This window comes from Phascolarctos cinereus, unplaced genomic scaffold, assembly GCF_003287225.1.
Source record: "Phascolarctos cinereus isolate Bilbo 61053 unplaced genomic scaffold, phaCin_HiC Scaffold_7;HRSCAF=346, whole genome shotgun sequence".
Taxonomy (NCBI): Eukaryota; Metazoa; Chordata; class Mammalia; order Diprotodontia; family Phascolarctidae; genus Phascolarctos; species Phascolarctos cinereus.
The window spans coordinates 90832127-90854213 of record NW_027556180.1 but is presented as its reverse complement, the minus strand read 5'-3'; the positions used below and the strand labels follow the sequence as shown (position 1 = coordinate 90854213).

Sequence of the window (22087 nt, the reverse complement as noted above, 5' to 3'; positions counted from 1 at the left end):
AAAGATAAAATCAAAAGTCTAAGCCCTCAAGGAGCTTACATTCTATGAGGGTAAGTGGAGCAATACAATAATTCGAGGGTAAAAGACGACAAAGACCACCAGAAAAGACGTCCAATAAGAGGGTCATAAGCTGGAGTTGAAAGCAGGGGTGTGCTGGAGCCAGCTCGAACCTGCTAGTGAGAGACGATTGATAAATTTTCACCAAGTGCATTTGTACTCCAGAAATTGGCAAATGTTACAAGTGAAGGCTTGATTTATTGATCGTCTAGACTTAAGAAACTGATAGCGAAACATATTAATAATGCAGATTAAACGTTAAAATGTGTCTCGACTAAAATTTTTTTTCTCCAGCGATAGCCCGTTGTTAAACATTTACCAGCAAATCCCAGGCTGAAAGGGGCTTAATTAGGCCAACTAGTCCACTCCCTTCCCCCACGTTAAAGGTGAGAAAATAGAGGTTCAAGGAAGGTCAGGCAGCAGGCCTTGCGCAAGCTTGGGTTGGCTCTCCCTGCCCCAGCCTAGGATAACGAAGTCTACCCGCAGGGACTCCTGGGCGGGGGATACTTTGGCTGTCTAGGCCAGAGCTCTCCCCTCCGCCACACTGGACTTGAACCTGACCCTGTGATGACCCGGAGCCCTTGAAGATTCTTGGAAATAAACATAGCTCTCTGATCCAGGGCCAACCGAGGTTCACTCTCATCCATTCCATTTCAAAGATTCCAGAATCGCGCCACCTTTTCCAATCTGCCGTCCACTCCTCGTCCATCCGTCCATCCTTGACGTGGAATCAATCCTATTGAAAAAGGGTCACATTTAAAACCAAACCCGAAACGCGCTTCGCAGAAGTGTGTCCCCGTGGCCGCCTCGTAGCGGCGCTGGCCGGCGAGGAGCGTGACGTCGGCCCCGCCCCGCCCGCATTGCCATGGCTGCCAGGGGCGCTGGGCCGAGCGAGAGCGTGCGCTATGCAGAGTACGCGCCCCCAGCCGCCAAACGGGCCGAGTCCGACTTCGACCAGGGGCTGGTGAGTCCCGGCAAGGGCGAGGGCGCAGCGCACCGCCGGGGGCCCCGGGGGAGGGCCCCGGGACCTGGGGGCCGGGGAGACCCGGACCCACGGAAAGTCTCCGGTCCCGGCGGCCCCCCCCGGCCCCGCCCCCTCCCCACTCTCGTCCTCTCACGTCGGTCCCCTCTCTTTGGGCCCTTTCTCTTCCACCCACTGTCGAACCCCTATCCCCCCGTCCCCGTGATCTTCTATTCATATCTACTTTACATTCTTAGTAGTAGTGTGACCCTGGACAAGTTACTTAACTTTTGTTGCCTCAGTTTCCTCAACTGTAAAATAGGAATAATAATAGCACCTACCTCCCAGGATTGTCGTGTGGATTAAATTAAAGAAAAATCTTTACCCCCATAGCCTAGCCCAGCGGTGGGGAACCTGAGGCCTCGAGGCCACGTGTGGCCCTCTAGGTCCTCGAGTGCGGCCCTTGACTGCGACTTCACAGGACTTAGAGGGCCACACGTGGCCTCGAGGCCTCAGGTTCCCCACCCCCGCTCCAGCCCCTTGCTCTCAGACACTGGTCCTTAACAGTTGTCTAAAACCATTGCCAATCCAAGGAGCATTTCTTTGCGTGTTGTGTGCAAGGTGTGGTCCTAGGTACTCAGAATACATTAATGACCACACAGCTAGGGTCTCCAAGGAGTCTCTGGTCTAGTATTGGGGATGCGCTCTATACCCGGTAATTATAACATGGTAGAATGTGATAAGGGCAAATGATAGATCCAGTCAAAATGCTGGAAGAAAATTTTGAGGTCAAGGTCACTGCTCCCTGGGGAGGCTAAGGGGAAGGCCTTGTAGAAGAAATGATGCTCAAAGGGCCGAACTTGTGAGGAGTAGGATGTCAGCAGATAGATAAGAAGGTAATGTCTCATCTTTGGGCAGGGCTTTTTTTTTTTTCCGTTCTAATGTATTCCATCTTCAAAAAGAAAGACGTGATTTTAATATTGCCTAATATGTTAAAAAAAGTAGCCAGTCAGGCTCCAGTGTTAATACAATTATACACTCTATTTCAGATTTGATAGTGTGAGCATTGTTCTTTTTTCCTTTTTTTCTTCTTTTTTTTTAAACTTTCTCCTTCTGTAAGTATTCTTACACAAGCTGGCTACAAGTCAGGGGGGGAAATCAAACACAAATAGCATAACTTGCACACTTTTAAACAGTAGATTGTGAAAGAGAACTCAAGATATGTTTGGCCTGTAAGAGCCTCCTTTCCCTGAAGTAGTGGTGGATAAGGTGTGTAATAGCAGATTGTGGTGGACCTAAAATGTCAGAGCAAGGAGCTTATGTTTCAAAAGGTGGCTGGGAGTCATTGAAGGTTTTTGAGGAGGTCATACTTGTAAGAGAAATATTGTTTTGGCAGTTGTGCAGAGGACGTGTTGAAGAAGGCACAGGCTGGAGGCAGGAAGATGAATCAAGAGACCATTATAATTGTTCTGTTGAGAGGTCATGAGGGCTTGAACAGGGAGAGTGTAAATGGACAGGAGGCATCAGATTAGAGAGAGATTTGCCGACCATGTACAAGCTTGGGTAAATTACACAGACTCTCTGGAACATGGTTTCCATTGGACTAGATGATATCTAAAGTTCTTTTGACCCTCTTCTCTCTTTTCCCCGTTTTCTGTTCCCCTTTTCCCTTATAAACAGAACTTTATTCTTTGTTTCTACAAAATATAGAATCTTGGAATTAATTTGCTAGGAACCAATTATAGTAATTAATTTTAATTGTCATTTATCTGCGTCATCACATTTTATTTGAAGTTCATATGACATACTCTGAGGCTTGGTGTCATGGAATTTGTTCTGAACTTTAGGGTAAAGGAGCCCTGAAGCTAAATATTGCCTTGCACATTCGGCTTTTCTCCTTTCATTCCAAACCACCCTAATTCCAGCCTTCATCACCTCTCCCTTGGACTATAGCTGTAGCCTTCTAATTAGTTCCCTCTTCAGTCATACCTTCAGCCAGCTGCCAGATTGATATTTCCAAAGCCCAGGCCTATCACTCCCCTGTTCACAAAGCATTAGTGGCTCCCTGATACATACTTTTCTGTGTCCCCTTTAAAGCCCTTCATGCATTCTATTATTGCCAAACTGGCTGATTCTGCCTACATGATCTTCCCTGTCTCCTTTTTTTTTGTGCCTTTGCATGATCGCCCTTCCTTCTTCCCCCCTTATTTGGAAAACTCTAGGGCTACCTCATTGGAAAGGTCTTTCCTGACCCCACCCATCGTGAGTGCTATCCTCACTCACTTATTTGTATTTACTTTTTTCAGTACTTAGTAACCTTTCCTCTCCTCGCCTAGAGTGAGACTGAAGGCAGCCATTACTTGCTTCCATTTCTGTAAAGTCAGGGATCATAGATTGAACTAGAAAGACACTTTGAGGCCATCTTACACTCTTTCCCTCATCTCATTTTGCTGATGAGGAAACAGGCTCATAGATGTTAAGTGACCTCCAATCTGATGCCTCCTGTCACTGTTCAAGCCCCCATGACCTCTCAACAGAACAATTGTAATGGTCTCTTGATTTATCTTCCTGCCTCTAGTCTATGCCCACTTGATGTGTGTTCTGGTCAAAGGGGGAAAGAACGCTACCTCCTGAAGGGAGGAGGTAATTACGGAGGAATATTCTGATAATGATCATATGGCTACCACCAGTGCTGCCACGCAGGATGTTGCTGAAGCTCATGCTGGCTGCCCTGTGGACATGGGGCTTACAGGAATTTCGTGGCTTATATGGCCTGAGACTGGCCCAGGCAGAGGTGACAGACTGCCAAATATCCAGTCAGACTTACTCCTCCCCCCAACCTTTGGTTCCATTGGGATGTAGAGATTGGATTAGAATTCAGAGGGCAGCCTGCCACCAAGTTTTCCCCTTTACATTTGGGAGATAGAATGATACAGTTGTAAGAGTGTTAGATTAGCGGTTGGGCCTCTGTTCTTCCACTTATTTCTTGTGTGACCATGAGCAAATTACTTAACTTTATTAGGCCTTATTTTCCTCAATTGTAAAATGAGATCATTGGTCTAGAGTATAGACCTTGAAGGGACCATCCACCTATACATATATGGTCCTGTATCCCTTGACAGCAAATAGGGCACCATCATTTTAATTTAGTTGTTTTGTTTTTTATGCTTAAGATTTGTTATAAAATTGTAATAATTCTTAATTCATTTCATTAAAATATAAACTAGGAAAATTATTTACAGAGATATACCTCTAAGGTCTAAATGACTCTAGATCTGTGATTTCATTTTATAGATCAGAAAAAAACTGAAGTACAGAGCAATTAAGTGATTTTTCTAACAATTAGAGGCTAGGTCTGTTGACTCCACATTAAAGGTACATTCTATTATATGGCTAGGATGAAGAAAGGATTAAGAAAAAAAACTATGAACTATTTTTAGACCTATTTGGAAGCCTAGTTGAGAAATAGTTTTGTCATAATAATTACAGGAAAGTTGCAGCTTATTTAATAAGTGTGAAATATGTGGGTTTTTTTTTTAATTTTAAAAACCTAAATTATTTAAGTCTTTTTTCAGTTAAACTTCCCGTTAGGGTTATGAATTAAAACTCATTAATCAGTTGAGGAACTGTCTAAGATGTAGGCAAAAATACCTACTTGGTTTTTTAATGTGGCATTTTGTGGTGAAAACTGTGTAATCTGATTTTATTTTCAGTCTTTATCAGTATATCTGATTTTCTTGGAAAAGTAGGTTTAATTCCATTTTATAAAAGGAATATATGAGGGTGATCTTTTCTTTTAAAGCAACTGATTTAAGTTCATGTGGAAGAGTAGCCTCTCTCTTTACGGTACTTTTGTGAAATATTTAACTGCTGTTGCTCTTCTGTTATTACCATAGTATGAAATGAACATCACTCGAAAACAGTTGATGTGAGAGTTAATTATATACTTTATAATTAATAGGGTTCATTCATGAATGGATCTTTCCCCATTCCCACTCCTCCAAAGAAATTTACAAGATTTGTTTTGCATACTTGGAGACTATTTGTGAAATATTGCTTCAGAAAGCAGTGGGTAAATATATATATTTTAAATTTCACGTGGTGGTTCACCTCTTCTTTGCATACTTCATGGCTATGGGGGTGGGGTAAACCAGTGTGTGGGACAGAGACCACCTACCGAAATTAAAACTAGAGTCTTGACAAAAGCTTGCAAAAAGGAGAAATCTCTTTATTGACTTTCTCGAGAAAGGACACTCACATCAGCCCAAGAGAGTTCGAGAGCTCTTTGTTTAAGGCAAGAATATATAGATTGGCTGAGCCTCAGGTGTACAATCTATTTGTGTGAAAACTACCCCAACAACAGAGAGAACAGAGAGGTATAGAAATTATGTTAGTATGTTCCCCTTTTCAGGGCCTCAGTTTTGGCAGCCTTTTACCCAAGGTCATATAACTAGCCAGAGGGTGAGATAGACAGGATGTTCTTATGGCTCAGGAATTTCTGCTAACACTCTCTAAGAGTGGGGGGGAGGGAGAAGGAAAGGGGAGGGGATCTTGTGTTCTGAGGGGTCTTCACTTAGTGCTGGTACGCATGTACCACTCACCAGTATCTTTCTAGATTGGGAGAAATACTTCTATAATAAATTAGTTAATCAAAGGTATTTATTATTATCAACAATAACAACAACAACAATATCCAGTATTTATATAGTTTTGTAAAGCACTTTGCAAATATTAACCCTATCTACTTTTGTGTCCAGCCTTGTGCAATTGGGGATACAAAAGAAATATAAGACAGAACTGACATGATGATATTCCTATACTTATTTATATGAGATAGCTAGAGAACAATACAAGATAATAAACCATCAAGTTTTAAATTGCATAGTTCAGGCTAAATACTACACGATTTAGAGAAAAGAAACTGAATGAATCCTCCCTGTCTGACTTCTCACTTTTCTTTGCTGGATCTTCATCCATCTCATATTCCCAAATTGGGCATGTACCCCACGATTCTGTCCTGTATCCTGTTCTCTTTTCTCTGTACTCTCTGACACGGTGATCTCTCCAGTCCTAAATTACCTCCTGCCTGTTACCTGTGCCTACCTGCATGCCCAGTAGACACCTCAAACTTAACATGTCCAAAACAGAATTCATTGTTTTCCCCCATAATCCACCTGTCTCCTGAACTTCACTTAATTAATATCTATGTTTTGCTGTATTTTTATTTCTTCTGTTACACATTTTTTAATTACATTTTAATCTGGTTCAGTGGCACTCAGGTGTTTTGTGGGTCGCCAGCACAGCAAGGTTTCACAGAGGATAGAGTACCAGGTCTGGAGTTAGGAATACTCACCTTCCTGAGTTCAGATCTGCCACAGATACTCACCAGTTATGTGTACCTGGACAGGTCACTTTACCCTGTTTGCCTCAGTTTCCTTATCTGCAAAATGAGCTGGAGAAGGAAATGGCAAATCACTCCAGTATCTTTGCCAAGAAAACCCCAAATGGGGTCATGAAGAGATGGACGTGACTGACAAAACGACTCAGCAACGACAACATAAAAGGAGGTTGACACCTCTGGTCTAGCTAATCTGACCCTCCTGCTTTCCACGTGACACTCTCTCACCTTTCTGTACCTTCGTACAGGGTGTTCCCATGCCTAGAAGGCATTGTCTTCTTGCCACATCTCTTAGGATTCCCCACTCTCCCTCAAAACTCAGCACCCCTGAAGCACCACTTGACAACGAAGCCTTTCTTGACTTCCTAGCTGATATTTCCTCCTTGCTCCCCACTATGTCATATATGTGTATGTGTATACACACACACACATAATGTCTATCTGAGTACACATATGTGTTGGCGCTTAATAAATGTTAATAGAATTGAATTGAGGCAGAACGCTTGGATAGGCTGCTTTTGAATTGGCCAGAGCTGGCAAAATACATAAATAACAAATATTGTAGTGTGCAGCATCCGGCCCATAAGGGGTACGGAAGCATACAGCAACTTGAATGCCATGAGTCAGTTATTTGTAACATGGAGATCTTAAATGAAGTAGGGTCTGTTGTTACTGTTGTTCATTCGTGTCAGTTGTGTCTGACTCTTCATGATCCCTTTTGAGGTTTTCTTGGCAAATATACTGATTTCCCGTTTCCTTCGACAGTTCATTTTACAGATGAGGAAATTGAGGCAAAAGGGATTTGGTGACTTGCCCAGGGTCACATAGCTAGTAAGTGTCTAAGGTCACATTTGAATTCAGGTCTTCCTGACTCCAAGCCCAGTGCTCTATCTGATGCCCACCCTATGGAGTAAAATTTAGTAAACATTGAAATGCTTTTAACTTCATCAGAGAAATAGATTAGTGCCTGTTAGCACTTAGGTGCTTAATTAATTGATTAGTTAATACATACTTATTAATTGATGTCTGTAAGTTACAAAAAGAGGGAAAGAGAGGGAGAATAGCTGTTTAAATGTAATTATTCTACTTAGGGAACACATACCCTGGAGTGAGTATGAAATGGGAGCAGTGAGTCTGCTTTTCTTTCAGCTCATCCTCTTCTTTGTGTATCTAGAATTTCTTCTCCTCTCACTCACGTACAGCTTCATTCTGCTTAGGTTGCTTAAGGGCAGCTTTAGGTGACCTCTTTCCTTTGACTTCTTGTTCTTTCTTGTCTCATTGTGAAGCAGAAAGAAAAAAATAGTTTTGTGATGGTGAGCTCATCCTCTAATATAGTTGGATTTATGTGTGAAACCCTTTTAAACCTATGTTGTCCTCTAATCACCAGGTTCTCTGCCAGCTGGGTCTTTACCTTTTTCTTCTGTTTGAGAAGTCCGAATGACTGTCCTCTCATTTAATAGCCTTCCTCAGTGTTGTAGAAAACAAAATTTACTTTCATTTGTTGTGAATGACTTCCTTTAAAGAGACCCAGCCCCATTCTAGCTATGGAACTTCATTTATGAAAAGTTTAAGGGATTTTCAAGGGTAATTTTTCTGTACAGCAATTTTAAATTTATTTGCCGTGTACTCTGACTTCAGAACCTAACTCGTGTGTAAATCCATCTCTCCTATAATGTTATAATACATATTTTAATTACACTGGGATTATGGGAATTGAATGGTGATCCCTATGTCCAACTTTGAACATGGTATAAATGTATAATAAATGCTTGTTGAATTGACTGCTACTAAATAATTGAGAAATTAGTGATAAAATTCTTATCTTAGAGGAAAATAATTTTCCTGGTAAACAGTTTTCATTTATAGCTCATCCTCACTTGTGAAGAATGTCCCATTAAGTCATTGAAATTCACAGAAGTTATCTAGCTTTATAGCAACCTTTTCTTTGAATCTTTACATAATAATATCAGTGGAGCCCAAATTAAAGAATACTTTTTGTGTTTATAGGGATTTTTTGTTACATTTTCTTTCCTTGGTCTCACTTCTTGATGGTAAACAAATTCCTCAACTGAATACAGACAGCCCCAAACTTAAAATTGGATTGTGTCCTAAAAGTTTATTTCTTTGTTTATTAAAACTTGGAATGTATTTCTCATTAAAAACAAACGCCCCTTGTATTTTGAATAGTAGCTTTGAAGTAGGATGTTGTGAAGATAGCTATTATCATTATTACACTACAAGGATTGAGAGGAACACAGTTTGGTAAATACATCACTTTTTGACGCTGCTTAACATATTTTATTGGAATTTGAGGTTGAAGCAGCCCACTGACCCAGTAACTTCAGAGAACCGTCTACAATGACCCTTCTGCCAGGACTCTTTCTTAGCTCATATGTAGCACCAGCTCTGAGCTGATCTGTCTTTATGGATTCCTTGGAAAAAGTGGAATGGAATTTGAGGTTTTCCCTTAGTTGGAAGTTTTTGAGCAGAGCCTGAATATATTGTAAGAGTATATGGGTCAGGGCTTGGTTATACCAAATCTTCTCTGAGGTTCCTTGTAGCTTTAAGATTCTTCACTCAAAGATTATGAAAATTAAGAGATACTTTCTTTGACCAACCCTTATATTATCTAGTACTCTTGCTTTTACCACCACATCTTGAATGTATTCATCAATTTATAACAGGCTAGGGACTTTGCAATTATCTGTATTATTTTCTGCCAACCCTTATTTTCACATTTATTCATATTTTAGTTTAATGTCATCAGTGAACGCTTCTTTCTTTAATTAGGAAGTAGAAACCATGTTGACATCACGTGGCACACTGAATAAATATAGAGTAGTACTTAAAAGATTATTCTTAGGCAATCACTGCATATAATGAGGATTTAAGATTTTTTGAAATTATGCATAAAATGCTACTGATTTTGGGTAAGCCTGAGAAATTCTCTTTTATTCACTCACTAATCTCATCGTGGAAGTTAGTATATGCCTATTACTCCATTACTTTAGTTACCTATGATGTTTTACGTTTGGCTATTCCTTCGATCACTGTAGATCATTACCCATCCATCACTTCTCATCCCCTGTGATTCTTATCCGTGTTGGCCCCACAAACCTTCCACAGAGGATGTACCCCTGTTGTTCTAGAGGCCTTCCTCTAGGCCTATATCTTCTTATGTTGTCTGAGTACTGTCTAGTATCCCTTGTTCCTGTTATCTGACCAACCCACCTCCTTCTCCATTGTGTCTTTCCTGAATGATACCATTTTTAGGTCTCTTGCCAAAAAGAAGGTGAGATGGACTTAAAGGGGATAGGAATAGAGACTGGACTGTCAGTTCATTGGTATAGGGATCTCCTGGATAAGGAAACACTGTCCACCAGTGCAGGTCAACACCTTTGCAACTTAAGTCTTACCTAGAGGAAGGAAGGAAACATTAAGTAATTATCATATGCCAGGTACCCTGCTAAGTTGTGAGCATACAAATACAAGGAAAAAGAGAGAGAGAGAGAGAGAGAGAGAGAGAGAGGAGAGAGAGAGAGAGAGAGAGAGAGAGAGAGAGAGTGTGCCTGCTCTCAAAGAGCATACATTCTAGTGGAGAAAGACATCACACAACAAGCTGGGGGAGGAGTTGGGGAGGAAGGATGAAGGAATGATTGGGAGGAAGGATGAAGTGGGGAAATGGTTTTGAAGGCCAGAATTCAAGGCAGAGCTAGTACGGGAATGAATGTCAGCTTAGGTGGTGGCACAAAATGAAGTCTGCAGGAGGAACTGGCCAGTGGAAAAAGGGAGCATTCCTTACACAATCAGTAAGCATTTATTAAGTGCCTACTATTTGCCAGGCATTGTGCTAAGTGATAGAAATACAAGAAAAGGCATAAGGAGAAAGTCTGAATGTTCCAAGGCAAGGATGTCACAGGTGATGAAGGAAGTTCCAGGATGAAAAAGCTGCTGGGGCATGGTTTTGAAGCCAGTAGCAGTGCCTAGGAAATGAAACCCATCCTGGGCTCAGGACACTAGTAAAAGGCCCAGATCTAAGAAAATTAGTAATGCTTAGATTTCCTGTTAAGTTAATGCAGGGTGTTCATGGAAATTTGTGTTTTAATAGGGATCTGGTATATTTGCTTTTGAGAGCGGAGCAGCAGTGTTTGAAGAGTTGTTCCCTACCTAGCTAAGGTTAATGCAGATCTTAAAAGTTGTGAAATTTGTGATAGGTGTGAAGATTTGGGGGCAGATACCTGTACGTCCTCTGCTCTCTGAGTGACATTTTGTCATACCAGACACATTCTCTGAATATGAATTTTTAAAAATCTGCATTTATAACATCCTCCCACACTAGTATTTGCTGATTCAGCAACACTTTATCCTTCCCTTTCCTTTTTCTCTCAACAAAGTTGAGAGCTTTGTGTTTGAATTCAAAAAGCTTTGTTTGTAGAAATTGAGCTAAATAACAAGACAGCATGAAAATACTGACTTCAGCAGAATATGGTTTGCCAATGATTAACCCATGAGATTTGAATCACTGCAAGATAATAAAAAAAAAAGTGAGACATCTGGCTTATTCTTTTCCTTTAGTTTGATGCAAACTTTTTTCTCAGGTGTTATGAATTGAAGATTCTGTTACATGTTGCTTTTATTTTGCAATTTTTATTATGATCCTTTTTTTGAGATTGAGAACATAGCTAATAGCATGTGTAAAACTCATGTATTTGCTTTCCTTTAAACTTATTAAATTTTGAAGTTCTTTTTTGGCTAGGAGTTATTTGGGTCATGTATGTCAGCAATTAAATAGAATTATTTAGCTATAAAAATTAGTACAGGGCATTTAGTCTAAAATAGGCAGCATTGAGCAGCCATAGTTTCAGTTATTTTCACATGGATTGGACATTTTAGGTTGACAGAATGTATTTCTTAACTCCAGGCAGTGTCATTTCAGGATAGTGAGTGAGAGGCATGAGGGCTGTGTTGGGAAACGTGATTGGACTGGGGAAGCACAGGTATGTATTTTATAGGGTAAATCAAGTATAATATCAAATCTGTGAGCTGTCTCCATTAATAAGACCAGCTGTTAAATATTTCTCTCTGACATATTTTGGCCTTGGATTTTTTTCGCTTTCTGTTACTCAGCCTCTAAGTTGATGGTAAGCAAATACTGTGGTCCTTTTTTCTTTTAATGTTTCTTCTTTTTCTTTTTTAAATGAGAAGACATAGACTGAGTGTACCCTTTTCCCCTCAAATGTATTCCTTCTCTTGGGAGAATAACTCACTTTCTTGCTCCATAATGTTACTCATCTCCTCTACCCATACTTAACAACAAAGCAGTTGCCAGAGGATGTGGCCACTGGGGATATCTGGATGTGATTAAATCTTTCTCAACTCCAGTGGTTCCCAACCTTTTCTAGTATGAGGACCCATAATATTTATACTGATTATATACATTGATTGAGAAAATTGATGATGACAAATAACTATTGTAAATTCAGTAACAAAGACTCCCAGGTTCCGCTACAGGACATCTATACCATCTCAGCTCTGTGAGGCAGCAGACCTTTAAAACAGGCAGCTCTATTTTGTGGAAGGAGCAATGGATTTGGAACTAGAAGACTTGGATTTAAATTTTGACTCAGCTGTTTGTTCTTTCTGAACCTCAGTTTCCTTACCTCATTTGAACTACTCCTTTACACTTAAGGATTATTTGCATTGCATTAGATTGTACTCACTAAATTTATGTGGCTTTGTAGAATAATGAATCATTTTCCTTGAATGTATCTTCTGTTGGGGGGTGACAGAAGGAAAGGAGGAAGGAAGGAGAGAAACATTTATTAAGTTCTGCTATGTGGATGGATGTCTTCATTGGATGTCTGTCAAGCTTTCTTTAAATTGGATTACCCTCCACACACACTCTCTCTCTCTTTCTCTCTTTCTCTCTCTCTCTCTCTCTTTTACACAATGATACTATTTATAATCATCCATCATACTTCTTCATAAGAGTTTGCAAATGAATTCATACTCCAAATTGGTGTTGCCTTTGACTTCTCTTTCTATTTGGCAAGTATATGAGATGTTTGCTAACTATGATGTTTTCTTGGCTCACTTGGTCTTCTTTTTGTGCTAATTGATTTGTATAAGTTAAATTTCTGTATAAAATTATTTTAATTGACATTGTAATTTCTGTTTTCCACTTGCCATGTTTCACTAGAAAAAGTGTGAATAATTCAGGATGGAGTTGCTTCAGTTATGTGCCATATTTCATTCATTATTCCTTACTCTAGCTTTTTATTCATTTTAATATTTGCTCTAACAAATCAGCAATCTCATTATTCATAGACAGATGATTTAGGGATGACCCCAACATTAGGAATACAATTTTTCCCCTCTGTTAATTTCACTTTTTATAATATGATTATAAATATTATGTAAGTTGCCATTCAAAAGAGTTTGGTCTGACCATTCACACAGAAGATCAAGAGAATGAAGAGTGTCTGTTGACAATATTAGGATATGTACTTATGTGGACAGTCTATTTCCATCAGTATTTATATTAGGGGCAGTACGTGTGGCAACAAGTCGGGCCCAAAGTTGAGTGGGAAGGGACCAAGCTGGGCTGGCTTTGGGAAATTGTAAAAATATTTTAATTATACCAGGCTTCCCATGGAAAGAAATATAACTTTTTAATACTTGTTTTTTATCAGTGTATGGCAATGAGATGTAGAATACAAAAGTCTCCAAAAACATAAAAAAAAAAGTAGAGCACAGAGAGCAATAGAAAGGTGCATGATGGATGTGAACAGGCTGCAGTGTCTAATTAGTGAGTAGCTTAAAAAAAAAGTAAAAGACGTCATCAAAGAACCTTAAGGTTGGAAGAGGTGTTGGGCTAGTTACGTGGCAACAGTTAGGGATGACTAGAGGACATAGTTCTCCATTGTTGCCCTTTCCATGTCAAGAGAAAGTTGGAAGTTCTGTAGCAAGATGGGTAGACTCTGTGCAAGTCTTAGAGGAAGACATGGATAAGAGTCCCACAGGATGAGCAGCCATGGCTAGGTTTCTATTTATATCACTGGAAGGAATGTCCAAATCAGTATCCCAGAGTCTATTTCAATATATATTCAATATCCTGTGAGATAATAAGTTCTTTGAAAGAAGAGTCTTTGTTTTTTTCCTTTCGTTATCACCTAATAGTAATTCTACAGTGAATATCTAGTAGACAGTCACCAAATATTGACTTGGTGAGTATGATGACCCTTTTAAAGAAAAGACACAAAAGTTCTTTGATTATCATCCTTCATTTACATTTAGGTGGACTGTCTTCATTTTGATACCTCCTCCCCCCGCAGTAGATTCAAAATGCAAAATTGCCAATCATATTTTCAAACCTAATAGCACCATGTCTGCCTTTATTCTTTGTCTGCAAAAGGTATTTATGGCTACAAGAAATATGGGATGGCCTTGGTAAAATGTACCCCTGTAGAAAATGTTGATTTTAGTAATTCTTGTGAAGCTTTGAAATCAATCATTGATAAGAAATTTCCACTTGTTGTTTGAAAGTTTTTATTGACATCTTTTGTTTTTACGTTACCTTTCCTTATACCTCTCACCTCTCCTATCCGGTCAGCATTTCTTGAAACAGAATAAAAAGGATAAGGGGGAAAAATTGCCACAAAACTAACCAAAGTTCATCATTAACCAGATCAGGTAGTATGTACATTTTTCCGTAGCTACAGCTTTCCCACCTTTGCAAAAAAAAAAAATGCTGGAGGGGGCGAGGAGATTTCTTATCTCTTTGGGGCCGGGACAGGGTAGGGATGAAGATGGTGGGGACTTTCCATTTGTTTCTGCAATACAGGATGCTTATGAATTCAGATCTGTACTATTGTTATAGTACAGACAGGTGATGACATTTTTTTTTTCATTTTTTACAAATGTATATAATTGTAAATCATCAAACTTAGTGGGTTCATTTAGAGACTACTGATAATTTATATCAAGGTCATTGACAATATATGCATTAACACATGAATGTACAGATAATATGTATATTTCTTATCTTTTCCAAGTAACATTTTATAATAAAGCAGTTGTAATAGCCGAGGTTAAAAAGTATTATTTAGTATAAATATTTTGTTCTTTATGACATATTTGGTATTTACATAATTGTAGAGAGATCAGCTGCTGTATATGGCACATAATTATAAACATGCACATGGACCATATTTTTCTAGGATCATAGACATGTAGTTTGTGCTAATTTCATCTGAAACAAATTCCATGGCACCCCAGAATTTATTCAAAACCCATATGGGCTGGGATTTTTTCTCCCTAAACTCTACACACCAAATATTAAAAGTAAACTTTTCAAAAACTAAAACTTGTCCAAGGCAGCCTTATGAGCCATTGAGGTGGAGGAGAGAGGGGGAACCAAAGCCTAATGGCTGCAGAAAACATCTCATGGTATTTGCAGTCACCAGTACCACCTTAATATTCTATTAGGCATTGAACACTTCCTAATGCTTTAGACTAGCTAGACTTACTCAGCTGGCAGCTAGATGGTGAAATAGATAGAATGCTTGATCTGGAGTCAGAAAGATCTGAGTTAAAATTTGTCCTCAAATACTGAGACCCTAAGCAATTCCCTTAACCTCTGCCTCAGTTAACTCATCTGTAAAATGGGAATAATAATAGCACCTACCTCCCAGGATTATTGTGAGAATAAAATGAGCACTTTATGAAGCATTTATAAAGCACTTTACAAACCTTAATAGCCTTATAAATGCTAGATGGTAGTAGTAGTAATAGTAGTATTAGATTGGAAATAGGCTAAATGTAGGTCCATAGTCTCAGGTATATATTCACTTTCAAGGCTGACTTAAAAGCAGTATGGAAAATTCACAGAAGTTTTGAGATGATTTTATGTAGTCATATAAGCAATTATAATTTTTACCTAGTGATTGCAGTTTATAAAAAGTGATTGCACTGGCAAACTAATTATGTGCCCTGATTCTGGTGACCATGGAAATAATTGTTATTCTGCCTTAGAATTGTTTTTATATTCTTTAATAACTTTTTTCATGTTCTCTTTTTAGTAGTTTAATTTTGAAAAGTGATTTTAAAGGTATTTACAATAAAGAACGAAGTCCATTTTTTATGGATGATAATAAATAAAGATGTGTGTATATAAAAGAAATAGAACCTCTTAGCCTTTGGATATGAAATTTAAGATCAAGTAAATGTGAAAGATGGTGATCAAGCACATGTGGTAGTTTTGTTTTGTATTTTAGCAGTAGTAAAGAAGAGACTATATTGGTGAGATTTTAAGTGCTTATACCATTTGTGTCAAATGAGCCATGGGAGAGTTTTACAACCAATGTGTTTAGGATTGTTTTGTTTTAATTAAATTAAACACTCAAAATAGGTATGGTCCAGCAATTCTGTATAAACTACTTGCTTAGAAATCTTAACATTCTTCCTTCATTTTGTTTTCAAAGTTTAAAATTATATAGTTCTTCCTCTCTGTTAGGTCTCCTTTGTATTTTTTCTTTTTCTTTTGGGTTTTTCAGGATATTTGAAAAGGAATCTCTTTATACCATTGCTTTTTTAGTGACAGAAGATGAGGAATTTTTCAGGGCAAAGCAATCCATCTTCCTTTTTCATACATTTTCTCAAAAGTATGATTCTTCACCATTGGTGAAAATGTTCTGTCATTATGTATAGATCATTTTTTTATGTGTGAATATGAATTTTTTCTCCTCTGTGGTAGGGAGTAGTGCAAGGGGAGTCAACTTGGGTATCTAAGGTAAAGTCATTAAAAAATATGTGGGCAAATGGATAGAGTTAGTTAGATGAACCATGATCATTCTTTGGTCTCAGAATTCATAAATGAAGTTAGTTCTGAAAATGAGCAAATGGATTCTCTTAGATTTGAAAAGAGATCTTAGTGCAGAAGTGGGGAACCTATGTACATGTGGCCCTCTAGGTCCTCAAGTGTGGCCCTTTGACTGAATCCAAACTTTACAGAATGAATCCCCTTAGTAAAAGGATTTGTTCTGTAAAGCTTGGACTCAGTCAAAAGGCCACACCCCAGGACCTAGAAGGCCACATGTGGCCTCGAGGCTGCAGGTTCCCATTTTGGCTTTGAGAAGTTGCTCCTTGTCCAGGAACTTCCTGTCTCACATGTTGCCGGCAGTTTAGAACAGCCTGTTATTGAGATTCTGGTTCAACATGTAAAGAATCCACTGCTTTGCACCCACACTATAGTATCCAGGTTAAATCTAATGCATTTTGTCTGCTGTCGATCATAAATGATCACTAGTACATTGCCTTGGCTCTCTTTTGTCTTGATGCTTGTTTTTTTCAGAGGTAGGCCCAGATGGCATCAGTCATGTGTTGTTTCTTCTTTAGACTGGTCTAATTTTAATTTAAATAATCAGAAAATCTCTAGTCCATCCTGTTGTGGCTTGGTGTGAAACCCTGAAACATGGAGAGTTAGCTTTGTCTGCTATGTCCAGAAGCAGAAAGAGAGCAAGATGAATGTTCACGCTAATCCCCTTGAATTCCGCATCTGAAATCAGATGGCTGCAGCAGAGACCAGCTGGGCCAGGGCTGGACCAGATCACTGGCTTTCCTGGGGCAGGTGGTCAGAGCAGCAATTCTAGGGCCAGGAAACCTAGCTAGTTGTCTTATGTTTTTGTTCTTTGAAATGATATAGTAGTAGTATACAAACACATTTTTAATGATTATCAAAATAATCGTTTTGAAATGTACATAACTCAGAAATGCCAAGGTGTAGTTATTTCTCCAGGGCAGGCTTGCTTGTCCTTATAATGTTTTGAAATGAGTAAACTAGAGGATAGCTTACAACTTTTAGCTCTGCCAAGTAATCAATCAACCAGGCATCATGTCTACTGGGTGTCAAGCCTTGTGCCGGTGGTACATGTACAAAGAACCAAACATGCCCTACTTGCAAGGAGCTCACGTTCACATGTCAAACAGTTGGCAGCACTTCTCTATCTAGGGCTGGACTAAAGCAGGCTTTTCTTGTTTTTTTGGTTTTTTTTTTTGGTTTTGTCTAGGCAGTGGGGTCACTCAGCTAGTAAATGTTATGTGTCTGAGGCCGGATTTGAACTCAGGTCCTCCTGAATCCACTGCTCTATCCACTGCACTACCTAGCTGCCCCTAAAGCAGACTTTTCTATTGAACAATAAATACTAGTTGGATTCATTGATTTAAATAGCATAGCCAAATGCAAAGGATTTTGTTAGTTCCTTTGTATGTCATAGATACACACACACACACACACACACACACACACATATGTATTTGTGTATATGTGTGTGTGTCACACATACCTCTTATGAACTGATGCTGTGCTTAAGCCAGGCCTAGGTATGGGACAAGGTGAAAGGGGGGGGGGATGATAGGAATGATATTGATTTATCAAATTTAGGAAATGATAGAATTAAAGAATTAACTAATTCTAATGTTTAGGCTGTGGAATAGAGAAACAAGAACAATATCTTCATTTTTCATTACATATGTTACATTTCATTACAGTAATTTAAGAAAACTCAATTTATAAAAATTAGACTTTATAAAAAGAATAAATGAGGGGGTGATTATGTACATTGCAGGAAGACTCTTCCCTTTGCAAAAGCTTGCTTGTTCTCCATTAATACCCTCATTGAAGATAACTTCAATTTATGTATGGATGACTATCATAATTTTGTAAAAATGGAATAGTTGGCATCTAGGGTCAACATATTAATGTTCTCTTAGTTCCCTTTTTCAATATTAATAAGGTCCACGATTTTTTTCCCATGCCTCTAGTATTTTTTTGTTCCTTCAGATACCTTGTACACTGATCGTGTAATGCCCTCAGAATTGTGCCATCTGTCTGTCTATCTGTCCATCATCTGTGTGTCACAGTAGAGATAGATAGATAGACAGGTAGATAGACAGATGACAGAGTCCATTCAAGCTGCTTTTCCATCTTTCGTTTACATTAGTGCTGTTTCTACCTCTGCTGTAATAAAAATATTTGGTATTGTGATTAGAGTCCAAGTGTATTGGTTACACTGCCCTTGATGGAGGAAAAAATGTTTTCTGTAATGATTTTCCATATCTTTGTTATTTTTCTTTTATTTGTTGTCTTTCCATTTTCATCCTTAAATACCTTTGCGATAGTTTTACTTTGTTGGATAGCTTGCTCAGCTCTCTCTAAATTTAAGTAAAATACAGAGTATCAATGTGCATACAGATTTTTAAGAAACAAATCTGTTGTATAAAGTAAGGTGAAACAATTCTATTGTTATTGGTGTCAGTGGATTAGGTAATAAATAGCAGGAGGCCCGATTTCTGGGTCACAGCAAAAGGGAGAAATGAAAAAGCATTTGGCAAAGGAGAAAAAAACATACTATTACCCTTTTAATATGTATACATATTTTTCTCAGTCTTTCATTTGCTCTATCTCCATATATCTTATTTAGACCAAAACAGCACCCTCTTTGAGTATTGAACATCTCTCAGTGCTTAATAAAAGTTAATTGAAAAAATGTGAAGAGTTCCTGTTCCTGGCATCGGGGGATTAGGGTTTGGGGGAGATTAGGAAGCTTCTAGTTTTCCTTTACTTTTATAGGGGTAGAGAAAGAAAAAATAGTTTTTTTTTCTTTTTAATTTAGCGAGCATTTATTGAAGAACTTGGATGCCTGGGATGCTAGGAGTAGCCTTAACAAAAATGGGGTGTTGGGAACTCAACTGTTTCTCACTAAATGAAAAATAAAGGGACAGACAACATTTCCCAAGTTTAAGTTGGTTGTCCTCAAAATGATCTTGTGGTCATGCTAAATTCCTATGCTGTATGCCACATCAGTAACTCTTTTTACCTTGTCATAGAATTATAAAGACAAATTATTTAACTTTTTTTAAAAATAATTTTGGTTTTGTTTTGTACCAATTTTCAGTTCTTATTCTCCTTAATAAACATATCTAAATATTTATTAAACTTTAAAAAATACGAAGTGGTGTTAAGTATCCCAACTGCAAAATAATGGAAGAAAAATATACAGTTACCTTGGTAGAAGGTAATAAAAATTACCAAAAAATCTCAATACTCATAAAGAAATCTTAGAATTTTTTTTTTGCCAGAAATATATGCTATAGAAGACTTGGTTAGAATGAATTCTGATATGGATCAGCTAGATGGCACAGTGGATAGAGTACTAGCCCTAGAGTCAGGAAGACCCCTGAGTTCAAATCTGGCCTCAGACACTTACTAGCTGTGTGAGTCTGGGCAAATCACTTAATCCTGATTGCCTAAAAAAACCCCTCAAAAAACCAAATGAATTCTGATATGACATTAAGGGAAAATTTTAAATTGTATCAATTGATGAAAATTACTTTTCCTATTTTGTGACAAAAGGGATGATTTTTAACTCTTTTAAGATTTTAAAGCAATTTCTTGTCGTCACAGGAATGTTTCAAAATAGTATTGCACATAAAATGATTATACCAACTGTTAAATGAATCTGCCTTTTGAACACTACATAATGACCTCATTCTTCTGTCATAGGCCAGAACACTGATAGCGGTGGGACTAGGGGTTGCAGCCTTTGCATTTGCAGGTAAGGGAAATAAACTGTTAAGTATTGTTAAAAATTGCAAAAGGAATGTCTTCCCATTATTCTTTCCCTATAATTTTAGTGATTCATAGAAATTCTTAGAACGCTTATCCAGAGATCTTAATTCAATTCTTGTTTCAATTCCTTATACTTTAGTCACTGAAAACTCATCCCTGCTATTGGTGTGGCAGAAGGTCCCAGTAAGCCTTGTTCTGAAGGAAAGTAATGAAACTGTGTGCTGTTTTCCAGGCTTAATAGCCTCATCAAAGGTTAATTATTTTAGATTTGGGTTATTTTAGATAATGACATGTTTTATGTAAATTAGTGTTTGCTTCAGCAAGCCCAGAGTATAAAGGTGGTATAGAGACTCCAGAAACCTAATGGCAGCACTACTGTACCCCAACCCCCAGACTGGCCCTGAGGTTCTAGTCCCTCAATAAAGGAACTGAAACACGTACATGGAGGAGAAACCTTGTGGAGGCATAGGCCAAAATAACCAATATTTCCAATTCTGTCTCAAACTCTCAATTTACTCTGAAATCCTCAAATTTTACTTACTTCCTCAAACTTTATTATCTTTTTTATCATCTTTTATCAGTATTATCATCTTTTCTCTCCTAATTCCCTCTGCTTATAGAAGAGATATCCTTACTGAGTGTTAAGGCTTAGCCCACTACCTAAGTCTTTGATCCGATTCTCTCCTATTTCTTCCAGAAAACTTTGCTCTAGCAGTTATCTCTATCATCTCATGTATCTTCAGTCTTCCTTGGCATCTTTCAGTCACAGTTGGCTTCTTCCCATATGCTTACAAACATATTCAGGTCTTTTTGTGATATTTAAAAAAAAGTGAAAAACCTACTTGGCTCTCCTGTTCCATCCAGCAAATGTCATCTTTTTCTTCTTTTTCACTGCTGAGCTTTAAAAAGTTATGTATTGCAATGTGTCTACTTCACTTTCTTCAATTTCTTAGAGATGGGAATTTGCCAGTGACCTCCTAATTGCTGGATACAATGATCTTTTCCCATGCCTTACATCCTGAAGAAAATAAGCTCTCTGAAGACAGGGTGTGTCTCACTTTTTGCTTTGTAACCTCGCTGCCTAATAAAATACCCTGCCTCAAGTAAATGTCTAATTTGAGTCCTCTTCCTTCTGGATATTCCCTGTAGATTTTGACTGTTGAGTACTCCCTCCCCCAGAATACTTCCTTTTCCCTCCACTTTACATTCTCTAGGTTAGGGATGGGGAATCTGTGGCCTTCTAGGTCCTTGGGTGTGGCCTTTTGACTGAGTCCAAGTTTTACAGAACTGATCTTTTTATTAAGGAGATTTGTTCTGTGAAGTTTGGATTCAGAAAGCTGCCCTTGAGGACCTAAAGGGCCACATGTGGCCTTGAAGCTGCAGGTTCCCCACCTCTGCCTAGGTTCTCCTAGTTTTCTAACTGCTTCTTTTGTCTTTTTCACAGGCTTTTAATCCTCATAATGTGAAGGTTCCCCAAAAGTTTGTCCTTGTCCTTTTTCTTTACATACTCTCTTTAGGCAAGCCCATCCTCTCCAAGGGCTTCAGTCTCTAGGCATGACTCCCAAAATCTGTACCTCTGATCTTGACCTCTCATCTTAATTTCAGAGCCACATCTCTGTTTACAGTAAATCTCTAACCTTGACATCCTACTGGCATCTCAAACTTAACATGTCCAAAACTAAACCATGTTTCCCCCCCTCAATTTACTCTCCCTTTTGACTTTATTACTTCTGTCTCCATAATTCATACACTTTCTTTATAATTTTAGTTCATCTTTAATTCTTCTCTCACCTTTCATATCCAAGTCCTTCCAGTTAAATGCCTACAAGATCCCCTCATAATCATGGCTTCTTCACTATTTTCAATCTGACCATCCTAGAATAGGACATTATTACCACATGTCTGAATTGTAGTAGTAATAGTTTTCCTAGCTCTACTCTTTTCCTCTCCAATTCATCATTCATATTGCTGTCTGAATAATCTTATCTATGTACTGTTTCTTCCATCTTAATGTTTTTTAAAGGAAGAGGATTCCCACATGCTA

At 38.4% G+C, this 22087-nt stretch overlaps 1 protein-coding gene across 1 annotated transcript in view; it reads left to right on the top strand.

Moving 5' to 3' along the window:
* Positions 1–888: 888 nt before the first annotated feature.
* Positions 889–22087, top strand: part of DNAJC15 (DnaJ heat shock protein family (Hsp40) member C15) — a 56597-nt gene continuing 35398 nt past the window's right edge. Inside the window, exons 1-2 of the mRNA XM_020971724.2 lie at positions 889–1021; positions 19978–20029. Coding sequence (XP_020827383.1) covers positions 923–1021; positions 19978–20029 — 151 coding nt within the window. The 5' untranslated portion in view covers positions 889–922. The remainder of the gene's footprint in view (positions 1022–19977; positions 20030–22087) is intronic.